This window comes from Oncorhynchus mykiss, chromosome 1 (genome assembly GCF_013265735.2).
Source record: "Oncorhynchus mykiss isolate Arlee chromosome 1, USDA_OmykA_1.1, whole genome shotgun sequence".
NCBI classification, from domain to species: domain Eukaryota; kingdom Metazoa; phylum Chordata; class Actinopteri; order Salmoniformes; family Salmonidae; genus Oncorhynchus; species Oncorhynchus mykiss.
Genome location: NC_048565.1, coordinates 64,369,291 through 64,394,015, shown reverse-complemented (window position 1 = coordinate 64,394,015; position 24,725 = coordinate 64,369,291). Strand labels below are relative to the sequence as shown.

Below are 24,725 nucleotides of genomic sequence, written 5' to 3'. Positions count from 1 at the left end.
CGGAAATATCACATTTATGTAAGTATTCAGACCCTTTACTCAGTACTTTCTTGAGGCACCTTTGGCAGCGATTACAACCTACAGTCTTCTTGGGTATGACGCTACAGACTTGGCACATCTGTATTTGGGGAGTTTCTCCCATTCTTCTCTGCATATCCTCTCAAGCTCTGTCAATTTTGGATCGGGAGCGTTGCAGCATAGCTATTTCCAGGTCTCTCCAGAGAGTCCGGGCTCTGGCTGGGCCACTCAAAGACATTCAGATACTTGTCCCGACGCCACTCCTGCATTGTCTTGGCTGTGTGCTTAGGGTCATTGTCCTGTTGGAAGGTGAGCCTTCACCCCGTTCTGAGGTCCTGAACGCTCTGGAGCAGTTTTTCATCAAGGATCTCTCTGTACTTTGCTCCGTTCATCTTTCCCTCGATCCTGACTAGTCTTCCAGTCCCTGCCACTGAGAAACATCCCCACAGCATGATGCTGCCACCACCATTCTTCACCGTTGGGATGGTGCCAGGTTTCCTCCAGATGTGATGCTTGGCATTCAGGCCAAAGAGTTGAATCTTGGTTTCATCAGACCAGAGAATCTTGTTTCTCATGGTCTGAGAGTCTTTAGGTGCTTTTTGGCAAACTGTCATGTGCCTTTTACTGAGGAGTGGCTCCTGCCTGGCCACTCTACCATAAAGGCCTGATTGGTGGAGTGCTGCAGAGATGCTTGTCTTACTGGAAGGTTCTCCTGAGCTCTGTCAGAGTGACTATCAGGTTCTAGGTCACCACCCTGAGCAAGGCCCTTCTCCCCCAATTGCTAGAAATAGTCTTGGTGGTTCCAAACTCCTTCCATTTAAGAACGATCGAGGCCACTGTGTTCTTGGGGAGCTTCAATGCTGCAGAATGTTTTCGGAGCTCTACAGACCTTCCTTCAACCTCATGGCTTGGTATTTGCTCCTGACATGCACTGTCAACTGTGGGATCTTTATATAGACGGGTGTGTGCCTTTCCATATCATGTCCAATCAATTGAATTTACCACAGGTAATCAAGTTGTAGAAACATCTCAAGGATGGTCAATGGAAACAGGATATACCAGCTCAATTTCAAGTCTCATAGCAAAGGGTCTGAATACTTACGTAAATAAGGTGTTTTTTATTTAGAATAAATTAGCAAAAAAATCTAAAAACCTGTTTTCGTTTTGTCATTATGGGGTATTGTGTGTAGATTGCTGAGGATTTTTTTTCCCAATCCATTTTAGAATAAGGCTGAAATGTAACAAAATGCAGAAAAAGTCAATGGGTCTGATTACTTTCTGATTACTTTCCGTATGTCATATTTTGTGTGGACCCCAGGAAGAGTAGCTGGGTCGCCACCGATGGAACCGGGGGTGCCTAGCCAATTCGTCGGGCTTCCACGCCTTAGCTGGCTCAAGAGGTTTCTTTGCCCCGGTTGGCGCCCATCAGCCCGATCGTCAGTTCATGTTCGCCCAGCCGGTCCAGGACATTTTTTTTGTGTGGTGAAGTCGGGGTGGATTCCGCCGCCGATGGATGGCGCCCCAAGAGGGGGGAGGGGTACTGTCGGTACCCCCCCCCCCCCCGGCACTTGAGAGCGCCAGGCTGCCCTGCATCATGCACTCCTGTCATCAATTACGCTCACCTGCCTTCCCTCGTCACGCACATCAGCCTGGCGACGGGGAGTATCCAGCCAGGTAGGGTTGTGCAGGCCCGGTGCTAGAGACCTCCAGGGTGCCTCCATGGTCCGGTCTATCCGGTGCCTCCTCCACACATCAGCCTGGCGACGGGGAGTATCCAGCCAGGTAGGGTTGTACAGGCTCGGTGCTAGAGACCTCCAGGGTGCCTCCATGGTCCGGTCTATCCGGTGTCTCCTCCACGCATCAGGCTGGTGGCAGCCCCATGCACCAGGCTGTCTCTCCGTCTCCTTCCTCCAGGTGCTAAATTTAACAAAAATTCATTGAAGAAAGGCCCATTAATGTGGTGAAAAATATGAACGTGCTAAAAAATATAGAAACCATGAACCTATTGTATGAGAGCCATGACAACAAAGAGCCTTTGATCACAAGCTGGAAGAATACATTGAGCATGCATCCTCTCTCACTGGAAAAATGATATAAAAAATGAAAAAGACATACACCATGCGTAGAACTAGAGCATAGCTTCAAAATATCAATCATGAAGTTCAAGAGGGTGGATACGGAAAACGTTTCATAGGATAAAGTGTGGGTCTTTTTTCTAAAAATCTGTTTTCAGTTAATTTTTTAAACCTTTATTTAACTAGGCAAGTCAGGTAAGAACAAATTCTTATTTTCAATGACGGCCTAGGAACAGTGGGTTAACTGCCTGTTCAGGGGCAGAACGACAGATTTGTACCTTGTCAGCTCGGGGTAACCTTCCGGTTACTAGTCCAATGCTCTAACCACTAGGCTACCCTGCCGCCCCATTGATAACAGTGATAAATGGTACCCACAAACTGTTAGGGCCTATATAAGCTGTCCTAACTGCAGAGTTTTCTTTTCAGCACCATGTAGTGAATCCTTTCCACTGCTACACCTGGCTATCAGCAGAGCCTTGTCTTGCAGCGAAACAGTTCATTCAGCCTCATTTACTGCCTTCAAAAAAACATAGCTCATATGGCTGACTGCTTAAACAAATGTTGATTCTACTGACAATTGAGATGTATAAACTACGGCATAAGGGGACAACGAGCGAATAAGAGGACATCCATAATTTGGATTAAGACATTAATGAGCGAGCTAGGACGGACATAGTTAATATAACTGTTTGTTCAGCACTTTTGAAATATACAGCAACACAATATTTTCCCTGTACACCAAGTCAGAACCGTAGGATAAATAAAGGGGGCATATAAGCAGACAACGAAAGCTCTTACATGTAGGCTATAGCTATAGGCTACATGCACGCCACCAAGTCAGAACATTATCCTAAATTATGAGGGGTAAGGGACCAAATTATTAGGGTGAGGCACATGGGATACTAACAGCTTACTACACAATATACTGTAAGCGTAGTATTACTTTATTAGCTAAAGTTTACATATCTCCCTGGCAAATTACATAAGTTATGCAGCATACAATACCTTGTTGTGCTCACTTGAACAGGAAGGTGGTGTGGTGGTCCTTCATGTGAGCTCTAGAAAGAGGTCCAAAATCCCAACTTGGAATTCCGAGTTGTTAAAAATTATCATTTTCCCAGTCGGAGCTAGTTTTATCCAAGTTCCCAGTTGTCTTGAACTCCCTGAAGTTTGAAATTTCCCAGTTCCGAGTTTCCAGTTGTTTGAATGTGGGAGAAGTCATGATGGATTGATAGCATGGCCAATGTATTCAAACTTTTCTGTCCCATGGCGTTACCCCCTTTTTCGTGATATCAAATTGGCGCCTCTGGTGTGGGGACCCTCGCCACCGACCCTGGACTGGGACACCTGAATGGTAAAGAAGGACACCTGAATGGAGTAACAATAACTCAGTTCCAGGTCAGTATGAAAAATAAATGGAATGGAGCTAAGCACAGGCCAAATCCTAAAAGCTGGTTCAGTCTACTTTCCACCAGACACTGGGAGATAAATTCACCTTTCAGCAGGACCTTAATCTAAAACACAAAGCCAAATCTACAATGGAGTTGCTTACCAAGAAGACATTGACTTTTCCTGATTGACTGACTTAGTTTTGAATTAAATCTTCTTGAAAATCTATGGCAAGACCTGGAAATTGTTGTCTAGATTGATCAGCAACCAATTTGACAGAGCTTGAAGAATTTTGAAAAGAATAATGGTCAAATGTTGCTCAATCCAGGTGTGGAAAGCTCTTAGAGATTTACCCAGAAAGACTCACAGCTGTAATCGCTGCCAAATGTGCTTCAAAGTATTGACTCAGGGGTGTGAATATTTATTTAAATGGGATATTTCTGTATTTAATTTTCAATACATTTGCATGCAAATACAATACAAATGTCTAAAAACATGTTTTCACTTTGTCATTATGGGGCATTGTGTGTAGTTGGGTGAGAAAAATATATATTGAATACATTTTGAATTTTAACACAACAAAATGTGGAATTGTCACACCCTGATCTGTTTCACCTGTCTTTATGTTTGTCTCCACCCCTCTCCAGGTGTCGTCCATCTTTCCCATTATCCCTGTATTTATACCTGTGTTCTCCGTTTGTGTCTGTTGCCAATTTTTTTCCCCCTGTGAAACCTACCAGTGTTTATTCCCCTGCTCCTGTCTGTTCTTGCTCCGGTTTTCTAGTCCTTCCGGGTTTTGACCATTCTGCCTGCTCTGAGCCTGCCATTCTATACTTTGCTGGATTATTGACCCCTGACCGCCCTGACCCTGAGACTGCCTGCCGTTCTGGACCTTTTGCACCCTCTCTGGATTACTAACCTCTGCCTGCCTTTGTCCTGTTGTTTGCCAATCCCTGTACTAGAAATAAACATTTGTTTCTTTGACACTGTCTGCATCTGGGTCATACCTGATAGTATGAACTGGCCATGACTGACCCAGCAGACTCAGACCAGCTCCACAATGCTGTCTCCCTGCAAGGAGCCACCCTTGGAAGACACAAGGAGTTACTTCAAAGTCTTATGGAGGGACTCCATACCCTGACAGAGCGCCATGACCAGGCATTCGATACCTTACTGGAGCAATTCTGTGGATTTTCCACTGGGCAACAGGTCACACCTGTAATCTCCCAGCCTACCCCAGTGTATCTCCGGAGCGCTTCGCTGGAGATAATGGAACCTGCTGGGATTTTCTCTCCCAGTGCTCCCTCATTTTTGAGCTGCAGCCTTCTTCGTTCATGGAGGAGGTTCGGAAGGTGTTTGATTGTCCGGGAGATAGGCAGCCGCAAGCTACTCCAACTACGTCAAGACTCCCGTAGTGTGGCAGACTACGCTGTGGATTACCGCACGTTGGCAGCTGAGAGTGCTTGAAACCCAGAAGCGCTGTTCGACATGTTCCTACACGGTGTATCGGAGAAAGTAAAGGATGAGCTCGCAGCCCGGAAACTACCGATGGATCGCCTTGACCATTCAGATTGATGGAAGGAGAGGAGATTCGATTTCACTTGCCCATCCAAAGATTCCACCTTGCCTCCAAGCTTTCCTGGAAGTCCCCTACGGCTCCATTGCAGAGAGAACCTGAGGCTACCCGAGTTCCCCCGAGAGACTCCAAAAACTGCCGAATCACCTCCTCCTGAGCCTATGCAACTAGGCAGAGCTAGGCTGTCTCCAGCTGAACGGCTATACTGGCTTCACACTAAGAGCTGCCTGTATTGTGGGACTACTGGTCATTTGTCCACTAAAAGACCAGGCTCACCGTTAGGAGTGAGTACTCTGGTGGGCCATACTGAGAACTTTTCCTCTCCCCTTACTCGCATCCCTTTTCATGCCATGTTGCTGTGGGGGAAACAGTTGAAATCTCTCCGGGTCCTCGTCGACTCTGGGGCCGATGAGAGCCTTATGGACGCTACCCTGGCTTCCCAGCTGGATATCCACACTCAGCCCCTCTCTATTCCCATGGATGTTAGAGAACTGGCCGGGCGCTCTATACCACCCTTATCAACCTATGTGTCAGGGAACCACAGCGAGACGATCCAGTTCCTGCTCATTAAGCCTCCTCAAGTTCCCGTGGTATTGGGATTCTCCTGGCTCCAGTGACACAATCCCATCATTGAATGGTCTGGTCTGGTCTGCCATCATGGGCTGGACCCCGTTTTGCAACGGCCATTGCCTGAAGTCAGCGCAGCCTGCCCCGGGACGTTTTCCTGGGGGCTCTGAAGTTGCCCCGGACCTCTCCGCCATTCCTGCGGAGTACCAGGACCTCTGGGAGGTGTTCAGTAAGGCCCGAGCCACTTCGCTTCCACCGCACCGACCATATGACTGTGGGATTTACCATCTCTCAGGCACCACTTCACTCGAGCCACTCCAGGGGGCCACGTGTTCTCCAAGCTGGACCTACGGAACGCCTAGCACCTGGCGCGGATATGGGAAGGGGACGAGTGGAAGACGGCCTTCACCACGGCCAGCGGTCACTATGAGTTTCTGGTCATGCCATTTGGTCTTACTAACGCCCCTGCTGTGTTCCAGGCTCTGGTTAATGATGTTCTCCACGACATGTTGAACCGGTTCTTGTCTTCTCCCGTTCCACCCAAGAACACAGGCTCCACGTCTGACAGGTTCTCCAACACGTCCTGGAGAACCAGCTTTTTGTAAAAGCAGAGAAGTGTGAATTCCATTGCTCCACCATCCCTTTTCTGGGTTACATCATCGCTGCAGGGAGTGTACAGATGGATCCTGGGAAGGTGAGAGTGGTGGTGGATTGGCCCCAGCCTACGCCCAGAGTGCAGTTGCAATGCTTCCTGGAGTTTTACAACTTTTAGCGCCTTTTTACCCGGGCTACAGCACCCTGGCTTCCCCCTGTCTGCACTCCCCTCTCCCAAGGTTTGGTTCACGTGGTCCCCAGCTGCTGACCGTGCGTTTTCGGATCTTAAACACGGCTTCACCACAGCTCCCATCTTGGTACATCCTGACCCGTCCCGCCAGTTCGTGGTGGAGGCCGACGCTTCGGATGTTGGAGTGGGGGCTGTCCTGTCCCAGCGGTCTGCCCTGGACCTCAAGTTACATCCCTGCGCCTTTTTCTCCCACCGCCTCAACGCCACAGAGAGGAACTATGATGTGGGGAATCGTGAACTTCTTGCAGTGAAGATGGCGTTGGAGGAATGGAGGCACTGGCCAGAGGGGGTGGAACATCCTTTTATGTGTGGACCGACCACAAGAATCTGGAATATCTCCACACCTCCAAGTGTCTCAATTCCAGGCAAGCTAGGTGGGCCCTACTGTTCACCCGGTCCAACTTCTCCCTCTCATACCGGCCGGGATCCAAGAATGTCAAGCATGATGCATAGTATGCATAGTGACTTTACCCCTACCTACATGTACAAATGACCTCGACTAACCTGTACCCACGCACATTGACTCGGTACCGGTACCACCTGTATGTAGCATCGTTGTTATTTTATTGTGTTACTTTTTATTACATTTTTTACTTACGTTTCTTTAGTAAATATTATCTTAACCAACAATACAGTTCAAGAAATGGAGTTAAGGGCTTGTAAGTAAGCATTTCACGGTAAAGTCTATACCTGCTGTTTTCGGTGCTTGTGACAAATAAAATGTGATTTGATAAATATTTAATTTGACCAACAAATTCCAAATACAACTTCATAATTACATTATACAATGCTGCCTGCAGCTACAGTCACTGGATGCGTGGAGAGTAGGCTAATCCACTATGAACCTGTGCTACAAAGTGAGTTACAAAACCTGGCCAGATAACTTCAAGTCATCAGTCTCAAGTCAAAGTCGAGTCCCGAATCTTGAGGCTCCAAGTGCGAGTCAAGTTATTTTATTTTCTATCCAGTCCAATCAAGTCATCAAATTTGGCACTGGAGTTAGACTCGAGTCCAAGTCATGTGACTTCGGTCCACACCTCTGCCTTAAATGATGATGCATTGTGGGAAAATTGTTGTATTTCAAATGGTATTGTAATTCCACCCCATCAGAATAAAGTATCATATAGTATCTTGGGAGCACCAAAACCCTTTTCAGCACCAGTGAGTGAATGGTAAGGTTGTTGTATTCGGCGCATGTGACAATTTGATTTGATTTGGAATTGTTGTTTCAGGCCTATTAACACATTTTGAAGCGTGCCTTGTAAGAGGCTTTATTTGTTGCACTGGTGAGGGGGAATACTGTAACAATTTAACTCCTATGTGATTATAGTGCCCCATCAATTTAAAATGTATAGGGGACAGATTAGATAACCGTGTATATAGCCAAGTTATCATTACTCATTGTGTATTTATTCCTTGTGTTATTATTTCTACATTATTGAATTTTTGGGGGCCCGTTAGTAAGCATTTCACTGTTAGTCTTCCCCTGTTGTTTATGAGGCAAGATTGGAGTTGCAGCTAGTCTTAACCTTAACAGGTTGAGCATCTTGCCATGTCCTTTTTTCCTGTTGTCGCTGCCAGTTTGGAAGACTTTGTTAGGCCTCTAGAAGTGCAAGTGATATAAAACACCAAATATGAAATAATATGCTGTAACGTGTAAATACTTTACCTAGCAGCCAACCTGCTTGCACCAATCCCTTGTAATTACAGTAAAACACTGAAATACAAGCCCCTCCCCTCGATACATTTCATTCATCCATTCCAATTACGGTAGCATTATTTTTTTTTTAAGTATAATAAAGTACATTTTATGGTATTGTACTGTGTGTCATTACACAGTACTTGCTTCGATACCATCTTTATATTACAGTAGATGTACTGTAATATTAAATACAGAATATTATTTACCACAGAGCTGCCTGTAAACTACTATCAAATTCAAGGTAACCTCTTTACAGTGTAACTACTGTCAAAATTAGAAAAAATAACTATTTCAGCAAGAAATTGCATTGTTGATGCAATGGTAGCCTCCGTGCAAGTATACAAGCACAGCCAGCGCAGGCCCATATTTATGGATTAAGGAATTAAAATAATGATTTCTTAAATGTGGTAGTACCAAATACTATAGACAGATAAAATAATCAAAAAATCCAATCTGTTTGTCATTCAGTTTTAAATTAAAGCGGAATGTTTTGTTATGCGATGGCAATGAAAACTGCTGAAAAGTGTTTTGAAAACGGAGTAAAATGTATTGTCGAATAAAATGGTCACAGCCAATATAAGTTTACGGTTCCCCACAATATGACAACTATTTCAATTGATGAAAGTATTTTCAATAAAAAACATTTTTAAATTAGAAATGCCCCAAAATGCCTGTAGTTTCAAAATTACGCATAAAAAAAGCATATTCACAATATGAAAGTGAAAGTCAGCGGATTTGTAGCAAACCGACCTCATTTGCACATCTGACAAGTAGCTAGGTTTTGCGTTTCCTCGAGGGCAAGAGTTGTTGCGAGCGAGTCGACTACCGGTTATATAAGCGCATACAAGATGCTGCTCATCAGTCACCTATTTAGTTGTTGGTGTGCCTTCTCAAGACTTCGATTCTGCCCCCACACATTCATTTATAAAGTGTTCGTTTATTTGCAGCACTGCTTTTGCCCTTTTGATTTGCCGTTGCTGTTTTCGAGAATGCAGGCTCACTTTGAATATCTTTGAACTCTGAATAACTGTGGATTCGTCGCTTTGGTCCAAAATAGGTTATTTCATTCAAAATGCGGATATCAAGATCTGAAGTTCAACCTACTCAATGACAAGTAGTCTATTAAAGATTTCAAGCGATGGCTGTTGATCCAGTCATTTTTTTCAAACGAATGTTTTTTTACGCGCGAGTCCGAGGATGAGAGTCCAAATTAAGTTGTGAAAATGAGACATATGGACCACAAAATCTCAGACCCTTTACATAACCCCCAAGGTCAATATTAATATTACTCTAAGGTCGCGTGCAATTATTTGGACATGGACAATGGATACTTTAAGAATTGCAGTAAATGGTGTTTCTTATACCGAGGCATCAGAGATCTACAAACCACATGCTGATCCGTTCACTGGTCCAATAACAAATCTTGCACCTTGGAATTTCGCAGTTTTGGCTACCTTGATGTTTGTTATAACATCTCTGTCTCTCTTTGAAAATTTCACTGTTATGTTGGCCACTTACAAGTTCAAACAACTGAGACAGCCCTTAAATTATATCATAGTTAATTTATCTCTCGCTGACTTCCTTGTGTCACTCACCGGTGGAACCATAAGTTTTCTAACTAACGCCAAAGGGTATTTTTTCCTTGGAAATTGGGCTTGCGTTTTGGAAGGTTTTGCTGTCACCTATTTCGGTAAGTTCAGCATGGTTCATGGTTATGTATCTGAATAAATTGGATGCTGGGGTAATTTCACACTTACTGTAGGTGTCAGTGTTGGAGCTGTTTAGATTCCAAAATGTTGCAAAAAGAATAACATTTGAAAGTCAAAGACTTGATTGACTGTTTATTTGTTAGATTGGTTTCTTAGACAGTTTTTTTTTAAAGACAGCCGAACAGAAGCCATCCATAATTTGTAGTGCATTTCGCAGTTCTTTTAAAGCACTTTGTTTGCGGTGAAAAATGTACCTAAAACTGATGGCAAAATGACAAACAGATATGGATCGTGTGATAACATTGTCCAATTTAGGAAACACACACATTTTTTTGTTGCACAACATAGCCTAATAGTCAACAGTGAAAACACTTTGTTGCTGGGAAAGTAGGCTACAGTAGCTACAGTAGCTACTCATTACATCAGAAGGCAGTAATCTGTTTAGTATGATGCCTTAATCCATTTGTTTTTGAGCTGGTTTGTATGTAAGACATGCTGAGAGAGGTGAGGCCCCTGGAGAGAGTATGTCACACACGCAGTAGTGGGTTATTTCCCTGCTGGTCCGAGGGAAACGCATAGGCAGTCTAGGTTAGGGAGTATGACATTCAATAAAAACTTGAGTGGCAGTTTCAAAAGCTTTCCGGGAAGTATTTAGACTTCAGAGAACATGCTGCCTGCCCAGTTTCATATGTCTTTGGGGATTCGTGTGTATTAGTTGATCGTGATGGAATAGAATCGAGATCGACTATACACAAGTTGCTGTTCTGATCCAACAGGATAAATATTTGTCAGACATAGTTAAAAACAATTGTGATCCTCATTGAGAAAATCCCAGCTGGACATTTTTGGGGTCAAACAAAGAAGGTTCCATAAATGCACAAAGCTGAATGAATTATTAACATAGTTGTATCCAATTGTCTAATAAATCAAAGTGATTGTAGATACCTTTGTAGCATTCTCAGACAGTTATTTGAACCAAAGGGCAGTAGGGTAAAACTTGATAATAAGTTTACCGGTGTAATATCACTGTCATTACACTAGTAACAGTATTGTATTAACATTAGCATATTATTAGTATAGCAATGGAGTTGAGCACTTTTCATAATTACACAAAAGGAATAGGGGCTGCTCCTTATTTCACGTGTGACCCAAATAGCACTTATTTGGGTCCTTTTATATGCTTTTCTACAACAACAATTCTGAGAGACTGTAGTCTTGCCCCAGAGACTGTAGTACATAAGCAAACCTTTGAGAGTGAATTATACTGTAATTAAGTACAGCTTTTTCACTCTATTAAAGAGGCAGCCTAATGTACCTTTACTGCATCATTAGTCTATTTAAGTGTAAGTGTACTTCAATATGTACCTCTTACATGGATTATATATATCCTGCAAATTGCTGTAGCTATACCCTAAGTGCTGTCACATTTGCATAACTCTCGCTGAGACTGTAACTCAAAATCCTATTGTGGTTGGAATCATAGTGCGCTGCCTTTTCTCTGACATTGTCACAATGCTATGTGAATATCATGTGCATGCACTCTTTGAAAAAGGAGCTACCTAGAATCATAAAGTGTTCTCCCGCTGTCCCTTTGGTAGAACTGAACCCTTTTGGTTCCAGCTAGAACCTTAACACCGAAGGGTTATTTGAGGGTTCTACCTGGAACAAAAAAGTGCTCTATCTGGAATCAGACAGGGTTATCCTACAGGAACAGCCTAAAATCCTTTTAGGGTTCTAGTTAGCCCCTTTTCTTGAATTTTCCATGCATTTCACTGTTAGCTTCTATATTTCAAAGGGAGCCCTTAATCGTGTTTATAAACTTGTACATTTGACTCTGTTCCACAATAAAACATATTTGAAACAGTATTTACCCTTCATAATACCCTTCTTTCAGGGATTGTGGCTATGTGGTCCCTGGCGGTCCTGTCCTTCGAGCGCTACTTTGTGATCTGCCGGCCTCTGGGGAATGTCCGTCTGAGGGGGAAGCATGCAGCGCTGGGCCTGCTGTTCGTCTGGACCTTCTCCTTCATCTGGACTATCCCTCCTGTGTTCGGCTGGTGCAGCTACACCGTCAGTAAGATCGGCACCACCTGCGAGCCCAATTGGTGAGAGGCAACAGAGAGAGCAGAGGGCACACATCCTATAGTAAACATACTGTGGATGTACAGCAACATCAACCTCCTGTTTGTATCATACACGCACTTAGGTACACACGGGTCATTCTTGAATAGCATTGGGATTTTCTAATTGCAGTGGCATTTGGGCATGGCAAAAATTGTTGTGTGAACTACAGATATCCCCTGTAAAAGAATAGTTAACATTGTCATAATATGACTGGGCCATGTAGAAAATGGTGGAAATGTAATTCAAATGTTTATGATCTACTTTCCTCTGACCTCAGGTATTCCAACAACATTTGGAATCACACCTACATCATCACCTTCTTTGTGACCTGCTTCATAATGCCCTTGGGGGTGATCATCTACTGCTATGGGAAGCTCCTACAGAAGCTGAGGAAGGTCAGTTTCCATGTATAGAATACTGGCACTACCGGGAGAGGATACAACTGAACCAAAGTAGTCCTTGGTTGACTAGCAAGCACATGCTTGGGAATATTTTTTGTAATTGTCCTGTCATTATGTCCTGGTGTATTCAAGACTTTCAGGTCAGTTCTTAAAGTCTTTAAATAAACTTACATAACAGACTTTATAGCTCAATAACCTAAGCTGTTTGTTGTCACGTCACTCCTCAGGTGTCCCATGGCAGGCTGGGTAATGCCAAGAAACCGGAGCGCCAGGTGAGCCGCATGGTGGTGGTGATGATCGTCGCTTACCTGGTGGGCTGGACACCCTACGCAGCCTTCTCCATCATTGTCACAGCCTGTCCCACCATCTACCTGGACCCCAGACTGGCTGCCGCGCCCGCTTTCTTCTCCAAGACGGCCGCAGTCTACAACCCAGTCATCTACGTCTTCATGAACAAACAGGTATCTCCCTCTTTCCCCCCTTGAACGCATGGCTACTTATGACATTCTCTGAGTTGTTAATTACACTGAAGGCTTACACCGTATGGAACCGTGATATTGCTGTTGTTATTGTTGTCCAAGGTTTTAGACAACCATTCCCAGGTGTACTGTGAATAAGGCCAGGATACAATCAGATCAACAGTAACATAGTTTGTGATGGCTTTTGTTTCGGTGGTGTCAGAGGTGTAACTGTGTTAGAGCTGTCATATCCACAAGCTGCTCCTGGCATTACCTATCGCGGACATGCCATTGCATGCACTGAATTGCATTAGTAGAAATCCCATGCAGCTACATTACAAAATTTGAACACTGGAATGTGTGATATAATCTACACCTCGGTCAGGCTTCTATAAATCCCTATTATTGGTATCGTTATTTCTATGTAGCCTACACTTTCTCATTCTGAACATCTAACACGGGTTGGATTTAAGGACAGGTGTGGTTTCATGACAATTACCACAAGAGCAGCAAATTACCGATTTGACAGCTCTAACGCAATTACACCGCTGACACCGCCTAAACAAAAGCAATGTAAAATGATGCGTTTGTCGGCTAACATGGGTTACTGCTGATCTGATTTAATCCTGGCCTGTTGCTTATGAATTCTCTGAATTCTGCAATATGAATGGAAATACAATTTGGCAGTTTTCAGGAGGAAAAATGCCCACCAGTTCTCTGCCAGGTTGTGGCAAGTCTCACTCAACTGACACAGAGCTGAGAGGCATCATCAATTGTTAGTCCTGGGATGAAAGCCTTTGAGGAAAACTCAGCTGACAGTTCTTTTTTGTTTGTTTTGGGGTGTTAGCCTGTCCTTAAATAATGTAGGGTGTATGAATAAATGACGTGAAATATAGAACTGTCCATGCTGGCTGGCTGCTTTAAAAATACATCAGCTCCTCGATCCGCAGGGAGGTACCAGTTTTTTTTGCAATTACCAAAAGATATTCTGCACATTGAGAATGGGATATGCGTTAAACAATGTATTATTCTTATTATCCTGAGTGGCGCAGCGGTCTAAGGCACTGCATCTCAGTGCTCGAGGCGTCGCTACAGACCCTGGTTTGATTCCAAGCTGTATCACAAACGGCCATGATTGGGAGTCCCGTCGAGCGGCGTAAAAATTGGCCCAGCGTCGTCCGGTTTAGGGTTTGGCCGGGGTAGTCCGTCATTGTAAATAAGAATTTGTTCTTAACTGACTTGCCTAGTTAAATAAAGGTTAAACAAAAAATATATAAATATATTATTATCAGTGGTTCTTGATTTCTCTCTGCTCATTTAAAGAGAAATATACAGAGTATTCAGACCCGTTGACTTTTTCCACAATTTGTTACACTACAGCCTATTTGTAAAAACAACATTTTACTCATCAATCTACACACAATACACCACAATGTCAAAGCCATTTTGTTATGCAAATGCATTCAATTAAAAAAACATTTACATAAGTATTCAGTCCCTATACTCAGTACTTTGTTGAAGCACCTTTGGCAGTGATTAGAGCCTTGAGTCTTCTTGGGTATGATGCTACACACTTGGTACACCTGTATTTGGGGAGTTTTTCCCATTCTTCTCTCCAGATCCTCTCAAACTCTGTCAGGTTGGATGGGGAGCGTCACTGCACAGCTATCTCCAGAGATGTTAAATTGGGTTCAAGTCCGGCCTCTGGCTGGGCCACTCAAGGACATTCAGAAACTGGTCCGAAGCAACTCCTGCGTTGTCTTGGCTGTGTGCTTAGGGTCATTGTCCTAAAACTTTGCCTCAGTCAGTGGTCCTGAGCACTCTGGAGCAGGTTTTCATCAAGGATCTCTCTGTACTTTGCTCCGTTCATCTTTCCCTCGATCCTGACTGGTCTCCCAGTCCCTGCCGCTGAAAAACATCCCCAAAGCATGATGCTGCCACCACTATGCTTCACCGTAGGGATGGTGGAAGGTTTCCTCAAGACATGACCCTTAACATTCAGGTCAAAGAGTTCAATCTTGGTTTCATCAAACTAGAGAATCTTGTTTCTCATGGTCTGAGAGTCCTTTGGGCTGGCATGTGCCTTTTACTGAGGAGGTGCTTCCATCTGATGGAGTGCTGCAGACATGGTTGTCCTTCTGGAAGGTTCTCCCATCTCCACAGAGGAACTCATGTCCTCATTTTGCCAACAAGTGCTCAGCATATGTGGGAACTCCTTCAAGACTGTTGGAAAATCATTCCAGGTGAAGCTTGTTGAGAGAATGCCAAGAGTGTTCAAAGCTGTCATCAAGGCAAAGGGTGGCTATTCAAAGAATCTCAAATATAAAATATATTTTGATTTGTTTAACACTTTTTTGGTTACTACATTATTCCATGTGTTATTTCATAGTTTTGATGTCTTCAGTATTTTTCTACAATGTAGAAAATAGTACAAATAAAGAAAAACCCTTGAATGAGTAGGTGTTCTAAAACTTTTGACCGGTAGTGTATGTAAATAAGTCATTTCTGTTTTCATTTATTTTGTAAATACATTTGCACAAATTTTAAAAACTTTTCTTTCGCTTTGTCATTATTGCTGTAACGTAATGAAATTTGGAAAAAGTTAAGGTGTCTGAAAACTTTCCGAGTGCACTGTATATTTAGATTTACACAAAGCCACAATGAATTTGGTCAATGAAAGACATTAAATAACACATTTTTAACCAAATCTATATTTTTGATGTAAATGGTTGTTACAAAGCCTCATGCGCGTGCTTTCTCGTTCCCATTGTGGTGATACTGATGGTTTCTCGGGACTGATGGCTTCTATGACAACCAAAATAAATAGTATTCTCTCTGATATAAGGGCATTTATTCTTGTTTTCTGCATGCCCTCGTGTTGCCAAAGGAGCCTGAGGATGTCTATCACTGTGGTGGGGTACGTTTTTCAAAACCAAGGAAAATCACAAAAATAGTATCTAAAAACTTTTGATTTGGTAAAAAAAAAAACGGAACATATGTACGTACTTGGTTGACTGTCCTGTATAGTATACTGTATTGGTCAGGGAGATTTTGGTCACCCGGTGGGTGCATGAATTCTGCCGGTCCATCTGACTGGTTGCTCCACTTTAGATCTGTCCTGTAAATAGGTCACTGTATTTATAAAAGAGCAGGGGATGTGAATAAATATAAATAAGGAAAGCTAGCAGGCAGATCCTGGCATCAACATACCTCAGATGTAGGACAGTTGGAAAAGTCAACTGACCTTAAGCAATGGGGTCTGTGTGGAAGTTACACAATAGTGTCAAAAGAGACATAGGAGGCTTCCTACAATGGATGACTTCTGTACAGTAAAGCAGATTTATACCATAGACAGGTTCAAAGTATATCATACACAGGTCACAGCAAGGTCAAGGGGGAACGTTCTACCATTATCCTTTGATATTTCTTAAAAGAACGAGCAATGATCTCACAAGGTCAGTCCCTCAAAATACAAATGAGGAACCACAGTCCCCAAAGATCACAGTTGTCAGGCAGAAGTTTTTGATTAATAATTGAGCAAATTAAGTCTTGTCTGTGGCTGTGTGATGAATGGTTGGCATGCCATAGTCTCTCTCTTGTGCCATATCAAATCACATCACATTTTTATTTGTCACGTGCCTAATACAACAGGTGTAGAAATGCTTATGTACAAGCCCTTAACCAACAATGCAGTTAGGAAACATAAGTGTTAAGTTAAAAGTAGAGATTTAAAAAAAGATTTTTTTTTAAAATAACAGTAGCGAGGCTATAAACAGGGGGGGCACAGGGTAGTCGAGGTAATATGTACATGAAGGTAGAGTTAAAGTGACTATGCATAGATAGTAAACAGGAAATAAAAGAGGGGGGGGGACAATGCAAATAGTCTGGCTAGCCATTTGACTAGCTGTTCTGGAGTCTTATGGCTGGGGGTAGAAGCTTTCGGTGCGGTAGCAGAGAGTACAGTCCATGACTATGGTGGCTAGAGTCTTTGACAATTTTTAGGGCCTTCCTCTAACACCGACTGGTATAGAGGTCCTGGATGGCATGGAGCTTGGCCTCAGTGATGTACTGAGTCGTATGCATTGCCCTCTGTAGTACCTTGCGGTCGGAGGCTGAGCAGTTACCATACCAGGTAGTGATGCAACCATGCTTTCGATGGTGCAGCTGTAGAACTTTTTGAGGATCTGAGGACCCATGCTAAATCTTTTAAGTCTTCTGAGGGGGAGTAGGTTTTGTCGTGCCCTCTTCATGACAGTCTTGGTGTGCTTGGACCATGTTAGTTTATTGGTTATGGGGACACCAAGGAACTTGAAGCTCTCAACCTGCTCCACTACAGCCCCGTCGATGAGAATGGGGGCCTGCTCGGTCCTCCTTTTCCTGTAGTCCACAATCATCTCATTTGTCTTGATCAAGTTGAGGGAGAGGTTGTTGTCCTGGCACCACACGGCCAGGTCTCGGACCTCCTCCCTATAGGCTGTCTCATCATTTTCGGTGATCAGGACTACCACTGTTGTGTCATCGGATAACTTCATGATAGTGTTGGAGTCAACTCTATGCAGCAGCTGCTTGTGTGCAGTGAATGTTTGCTTATGTTTGCTTATGGCCGTACACAGCTCATTTAGTGCGGTCTTAGGGCCAGCATCGGTTTGTGGTTGTAAAGACAGCTACGAAGAATATGGATAAACTCTCCTGATAAATAGTTGGGTAATAGCTTATCTTGAGATACTCTACCTCAGGCGAGCAAAACCTCAAGACTTCCTTACTATTAGATTTCGTGCCCCTTGTCTTACCGGAGGCGGCTGTTCTATCTTGCCGATGCAGCGTAAAACCCACCAGCTGTATGTTATTCATGTTGTCGTTCAGCCACGACTCGGTAAGATAAGATATTACAATATTTAATTGTTGAACATATTTGATCGTAGTTCTATTTTGTTATCCAATTATTGTACGTTGGCTAATAGGACTGATGGTAAAGGCAGATTACTCACTCGCCAACGGATCCTTACAAGGCACCCCGACCTACCGGTCTCTTTCTCCTTCGTATGATGGGGATGAGGGCCTTGTTGGGTGTCTGAAGTAAATCCTTTGTGTCCGACTCTTTAAAAAAAAAAAATCTTCCAGTACGAGGTGAGTAATCGCTATCCTGATATGTAGAAGCTCTTTTCGGTCATAAGAAATGGTGGCAGAAACATTATATACAAAATAAGTTATATGGCATCTTGGGACTGTAATCTGCCCAGTCCTACAGAGGGGCACATACTCATGATTTAAGCATTGTGAAGCCTGAAGAGAATTAACATTTGGGAATGACTTGATTGACAGGCCTGCTACTTTAGTGCATTATCAAGGAGCATCCCCTTCCCTTCCTCATCTCTCCCATCTCTCTTTTTCTAAGCTGATTGGGGTGTGCTTTGTTCAGCCCTGGCTCTGCGAGTTTGGAGGTGTACTTCTGACTGTTGCACGAAGACCCGTGAGCCTTGTTGTGAAGGCTATTAGAGTAAGTTAGAGAGAAAGAGAAAGTTACTACAGAGAGACATATAGATCTTTATTTGGCCTCAGCACAAAATTCACTGTACACAAGCAGCTACTGCACTGAGAAGGGGATCATTGCAGAGGAATGCTTGACTCAGTACACTCTGCTAGCATTACATCATGTGTACTCATGTCCCTGGCCATATAGTGGCTTGCGAAAATATCCACACCTCTTGGCATTTTTCCTATTTTGTTGCCTTACAAAATGGAATAAAAATGTTTTTTTGGGAGGTTTGTATCATTTGATTTACACAACATGCCTACCACTTTGAAGAAGCAAAATATTATTTTTGGAAGATTGAAAAAAAAAAATGAATTCACCATTATTATTCAAGTTTATTCATTATTATTGCAAGTCTCTTGTGATATGTCTCTATAAGCTTGGCACATCTAGCCACTGGGATTCTTGCACATTCTTCAAGGCAAAACTGCTCCACCTCCTTCAAGTTGGATGGGTTCCTCTGGTGTACAGCAATCTTTAAGTCATACCACATATTCTCAATTGGATTCAGTTCTGGGCTTTGACTAGGCCATTCCAAGACATTTAAATGTTTCCCCATAAACCACTCAAGTGTTGCTTTAGCAGTATGCTTAGGGTCATTGTCTTGCTGGAAGGTGAACCTCCATCCCAGTCTCAAATCTCTGGAAGACTGAAACAGGTTTCATGGTGTTCTCAGGGTGATGAGAGGTGTTGGGTTCGCGCCAGACATAGCGTTTTCTTTGATGGCCGAAAATCTCAATTTTAGTCTCATCTGACTAGAGTACCTTCTTCCATATGTTTGGGGAGTCTCCCACATGCCTTTTGGCGAACACCATACATGTTTGCTTAATTGTTTCTGTAAGCAATGGCATTTTCTGGCCACTCTTCCTTAAAGCCCAGCTCTGTGGAGTGTACGGCTTAAAATGGTCCTATGGACAGATACTCCAGTCTCCACTGTGGAGCTTTGCAGCTCCTTCAGGGTTATCTTTTGTCTCTTTGTTGCCTCTCTGATTAATGCCCTCCTTGCCTGGTCTGTGAGTTTTGGTGGGCGGCCCTCTCTTGGCAGGTTTGTTGTGGTGCCATATTCTTTCCATTTTTTAATAATGGATTTAATGGTGCTCCGTGGGATGTTCAAAGTCTCTGATATTTTCTTCATAATCCAATCCTGATCTGTACTTCTCCACAACTTTGTCCCAGACCTGTTTGGAGAGCTCCTTGGTCTTCATGGTGCTGCTTGCTTGGTGGTGCCCTTTGCTTAGTGGTGTTGCTGACTCTGGGGCCTTTCAGAACAGGTGTATATATACTGAGATCATGTGACAGATCATGTGACACTTAGATTGCACACAGTTGGACTTAATTTAACTAATTATGTGACTTCTGAAGGTAATTGGTTTCACCAGATCTTATTTAGGGGCTTTCATAGCAAAGGGGGTGATTACATATGCACGCACCACTTTTCCGTTTTAAATTTTTTGAAACAAGTTATTTTTTTCATTTCACTTCACCAATTTGGACTATTTTGTGTATGTCCATTACATGAAATCCCCCAAAAAATTACAGGTTGTAAAGCAACAAAATAGGAAACAACACCAAGGGGGATGAATACTTTTGCATGGCACTGTATGTGGCAAGATGAAAAACATTTTTTTAGGAGAATGCCAGTACATCCTGCTCTGTACCATAATACTACTAAATGGCATATTATTATGAGTATTAGTAATAATAATAATAATATATGCCATTTACCAGAAGCTTTTATCCAAAACAAGAGTCATCATGCATACATTTTACATGGGTAGTCCCAAGAATCGAACCCACTATTCTGATATTGCAAGTGCCATGCTCTACCAACTGAGCTATACAGAACCACTGTACCACTCAACAAAGCTCTTCTGACACACAATCCTGCTGTCTATGTCCATTGCACAGAAATATGGGAATTGAAATGTGTTCTCCACTTAGCTGAGTGGTGTGAAATGTTATGATGTTTGCCTTCTTCATTTTGGAAAACCATCTAGCCTCCAGAATAGCCTTTCAATGGGACAGAAAAAAGTGTTGTTGACGTTATTTTTCTCAAGCCATTCATAGTTCCATTAAGTTCACACATTTATGACCTTATGCTTGGTATGACACATAATGTGCCATAGTTGCTTTCTTGTTTTTGTTTTTTTTGGAACATCAAGCGAACACATTTGTCAAACAAACACTCAAATGTGTTCTCTGCTAAAGCCTTAAAGATGTCAGTGGACAAAACACTGCGAAGTGAACATCCATTTGAGAATAGGCCAGGATTCTATCCGATCGTGGGTTGTAAGTCAATGCAACTTTTAAAGGCAATGTTCCCACGTTCGCAGAGATTGCTTTCACTGCAAACGCAGCATCCCACTGGGCAAAAACTGGTTGAATCAATGATGTGATGACGTTGAATCAACATTGAAAACTGATTGGATCTGCAACAAGTAACCAACATAAGTAAGGGCATTTAGTCTTTTTTTCTCACCAAACTTTTATCATAAATCCAATGACATGGTGATTTTTTTTTATAAAAGGTATTTCACGTTGAATTTACATCAGCTGAAAACTCAACCAAATGTAAATCATAACTAGAAGTTGAACTGACGTCTGTTCCCAGTGGGATATGTCGTCTCAATGTGAAATGCCCTTTTAAAAGCAGCATTGTCTACAACCCGCGATTGAATTGAAAACCCGGCCATAGTGTTTATTTTCAGCAGCCTTTGGGAAAGTAAAGAGGTGAGATGCATTAGCTTGGACTTTATGTTGAAATGGAAACTTCAATAGTGGCACAGGTCATGCTTGAATTTGCTGGGGGGGGCGATACATTGAGGGTTTTCCTGGAATCTGCTTTTGGGACAGAAAAAGCTTGCAAAAAAGGTCAGTCACGTAACAGTTTTATCTGCAGGGTAATGTGGAAACAAGTAATGATTCAGAGCTTTTTTGAGTTTTTCTCTCCCACCCTTTTAGACAAAATTGGCATGCCATTGATGTGTTTTCTTCAGCAGGAGGATGGTGGTCAGTACTCCATCCTATCTGTCTTTTAAACAAATAGCAAAAACCAATGGCAGTGTTGCAATATGTGCTGAACATCTCTTGATAAGTATGATGCATATCTCCTACCTGCACAGCCATGTAACTGTCTACCGCTTATCTGCTTCTTTTTATGAGGAGCTACAGTATCCTGCCAGTTCAGATATCACACTGCAAGGCAATAAGTGACTATCACCTTATCACCTGGGTACTGTTCATAAGGCACCAATCAGAAGCCTACATGTCCAAAAATAAAATGTATTTCATTCCCGTTTAAAAATGTTTTATCCCCTTCTTACTGAAGGAACACTGGCTTTCTGACATTTTCTTTTCGATTGGCTGTTCTAATGGCCTTTGACCTTTGTCCAGTTCAGGAAGTGTCTGATCCAGCTCTTTACCGGCAAGCCTGCGCCAGAGAACATGAACGCAACATCGCAGCGACCGGGAATGACGGGGGAGAGCTGCACGGGGGGCGAGATGTCAGCCATCGCCGCCCGCATCCCGGTCTGCGGCAATGCTCAGCCTAAGAATGAGGAGGAGTCCCCGAGCGAGTGCAGCTCCGTCGCCCAGCTACCGATCCCAGAGAACAAAGTCTGTCCCATGTAGGCCAACAGAAGACTCCCCTCCCCCCCACCTCCAGTCCTCACTGCCTTTACATCCTCCCTTTCCATTCTTATACAGATGCATCTTCTCTTACTCACAAACTTCTTGTGATAATTGTTAGTTTAAAGATGCCAGCTGTAACCACAAAGGTTCTCTGGTTAACTTTGTATGTATTAGTAAAAATAGAGGAAACATGTCCGAAACCGGAGCACAAAAGAGGGACATAATACTTTAATGTATGGCAAGCAGACAGACTACCCAGACTGCCTCTCTCTGCTGGCTTTCATCTGAGCCTAAGCAGGGTCAGGCCTGATTGATGTCTAGGTAGGAGACCAGATGCTGTTGGAAGTGGTGTTAGAGGGCCAGTGAGAGGCATTCTTCCCGCCTCAATACCTTAGGCTGTGATGGGGAAACTGCCACCCAAAGGGTGCCCTTAAACCAAGGTCCTGACTCTTATACAATCATGGCCACCTAATCCTCCCGTTAGCCCTCTCTCCACTACAATACAAGATTCTTTCAGCACGAAAACCGCTAATTCTTTAAGTCCCCTCCATCATTACTTATCATTATTATGACAAGAACATTAAATGCTTGTTGACAGTGATTAAATATTAACAATTCAGCAAGCTAGAAATCGTGGCTGTAAATGTAGTATTTGCTTGTCAGATTCCCTCCCACTTTACTCGAGTCGTGAGTTATTTTTGTTCTGGTAGGCCTAATTATTATCAGCTACCTAACAGTTTGTTGTATTAGAGGGGGCCCGTACACACTCAGCTGGTACAACTGATGTACTCTTTGTTGTATCACAACTGCTGTGCCAAATGCGCTGCACATCAGTTGTACAACTTGAGTGTGCACCACCTGCATTATCACGGTTGTCAGAGGGGGCAGGTGCCGAGTCCTACTCTTACCCAGAAGAGCCAGACTTAGAAGATGAGAGCTGGCTACCGTCAGAATGCTTTAATCTGTAGCTCTTTTCCCCTTTGAAGCCCCTGTGATGGCAACTGCTGAGAGGGTATTGCTTTCTATGTTTCTGTACATTTTTCGTTCTCTTCTTGAGCAGATTCGATGGCGAAATTTCCGTTCAAAACAAAGACAGTTAATGAGGCTTGGTGCAGCTGGCCCCCTGCTGGCTCTACTGGGACACTGAGAGACTGTATATTTATGATGAGTCCACAAAAAAATCCTTTCTTTCTTCAACACACTGTGACTGTACATTGTATGTCGAGAAATAATGTATATGGGACTCTGTGAAGGGGTCCAGTGAATCCGAGTAGCTCTGCTCATCATTAGCGCCGACAAATATCGTTGCATTGTACACAAAAGCATTGTACAATGAGGATCACATCACAAAGCATGGGTCTACAGTCAGCAATATTGTAGCACAAGATACTGTAACACTTGACTTTAGAACTGGTTACAGTAGATGTAGTAATACGTTTCAGGTGTATTCAAACTTATGTAAATGTATCTTGACAACGTCTCTTGTTCACCATTCTGTGCAGCACCATCATTGAATAAGTTGAACAGTAATAATAATAATGTGATAATATCCATATGCCGGGTACAGCAGAGACCCTGATCATATTGCATGAGTCAGTCTCAACAAATACATAATGTACAAATTCATCTCGCATTGCCACACTTCATGGTCTTGTTCACTGGCCTATTGGAACGAATGTAACAAAGCCGGAAAATGAAGGTTTGTATGAATAAGGGCTGAGTCTCCACAAGGATAGTAAAACGAAAACACACACACACACACACACACACAAATGCACACACAAACTGTAGGCCTATACACGTTGCACACACAAAAGCAATATGACAATGTTCCGTTTTTTTCAGGATACATGAGCAGGTAGTAGGGGTGGTAACTCGCCTTCGAGAATACAGGGAGAGGAACATTTTTAAGAACACATCAGAGATTTGGACACGAATATGACTGATATACTGATAAGTTGAAGAAGCAGTCCAAATGTGGACAAATAAGTATAATTTATATATTTTTCTCATTTTTGCCCGGACTATCATGCACCTCCGACAGTGTTTGTTGTATTGTACTTACAGTGGCACGTTGAGAATTGTTCTGCTGTGTTTTTGGTGTAACTATTTCGTCATGAGTTGCAGGTCATGCATGCTAGTTGTTAGAAAAACTAATGTCTGTACTGGATTAAAATATATATTTTTAAAAGCAATTATTGGTGGTGATGATGTCTGGGTCTCTGAATCATGACGTGCAAAACCATTGCAGAACAGGGCAAACTCAGCAAGCATTAGCATCTGTGAGATGACATCACGTGGTACATCCACAGGCTATACAAGGAACACGGTTGATTATTAAGATTATATATTTTTAAAAGGAGTTTTCTGGGTTTCTGAATCAACGTGAACGATACCATTGTAAAGGAGGAGATACACAGAAAGCACATATATAACATAGTACATCCACAGACATTACAAGGAAAACATTAGATAAGATAGTCTTAATCCCGTCTCAATTTTTAATTCTCAGAGAAAAGCAGTTCCACGGTTTCTATTCTTTTCTATTCTTTCTTTTCCATACACTATCACAATCAAATGTCAATCTGTGTTTGTGTTGATATATACATTTCTCCATGCATGTATCAGTGAGCCAATCCCATTCTTATTAGCCCAGGTTGCATTGAACCAGATATTATGGAAAGTATGGGATGTCACAA

General features: G+C 42.9%; 1 protein-coding gene across 1 annotated transcript; it reads left to right on the top strand.

Moving 5' to 3' along the window:
* Positions 1–9,494: 9,494 nt before the first annotated feature.
* LOC110526867 (vertebrate ancient opsin) lies at positions 9,495–24,213 on the top strand. Its single transcript, XM_021608058.2, has 5 exons — positions 9,495–9,861; positions 11,775–11,985; positions 12,282–12,399; positions 12,633–12,866; positions 21,790–24,213. The coding sequence occupies exons 1-5, from the start codon at positions 9,495–9,497 to the stop codon at positions 22,024–22,026; spliced, it is 1,167 nt and encodes a 388-aa protein (XP_021463733.1). The 3' UTR covers positions 22,027–24,213.
* The last annotated feature ends 512 nt before the right edge of the window (positions 24,214–24,725 follow it).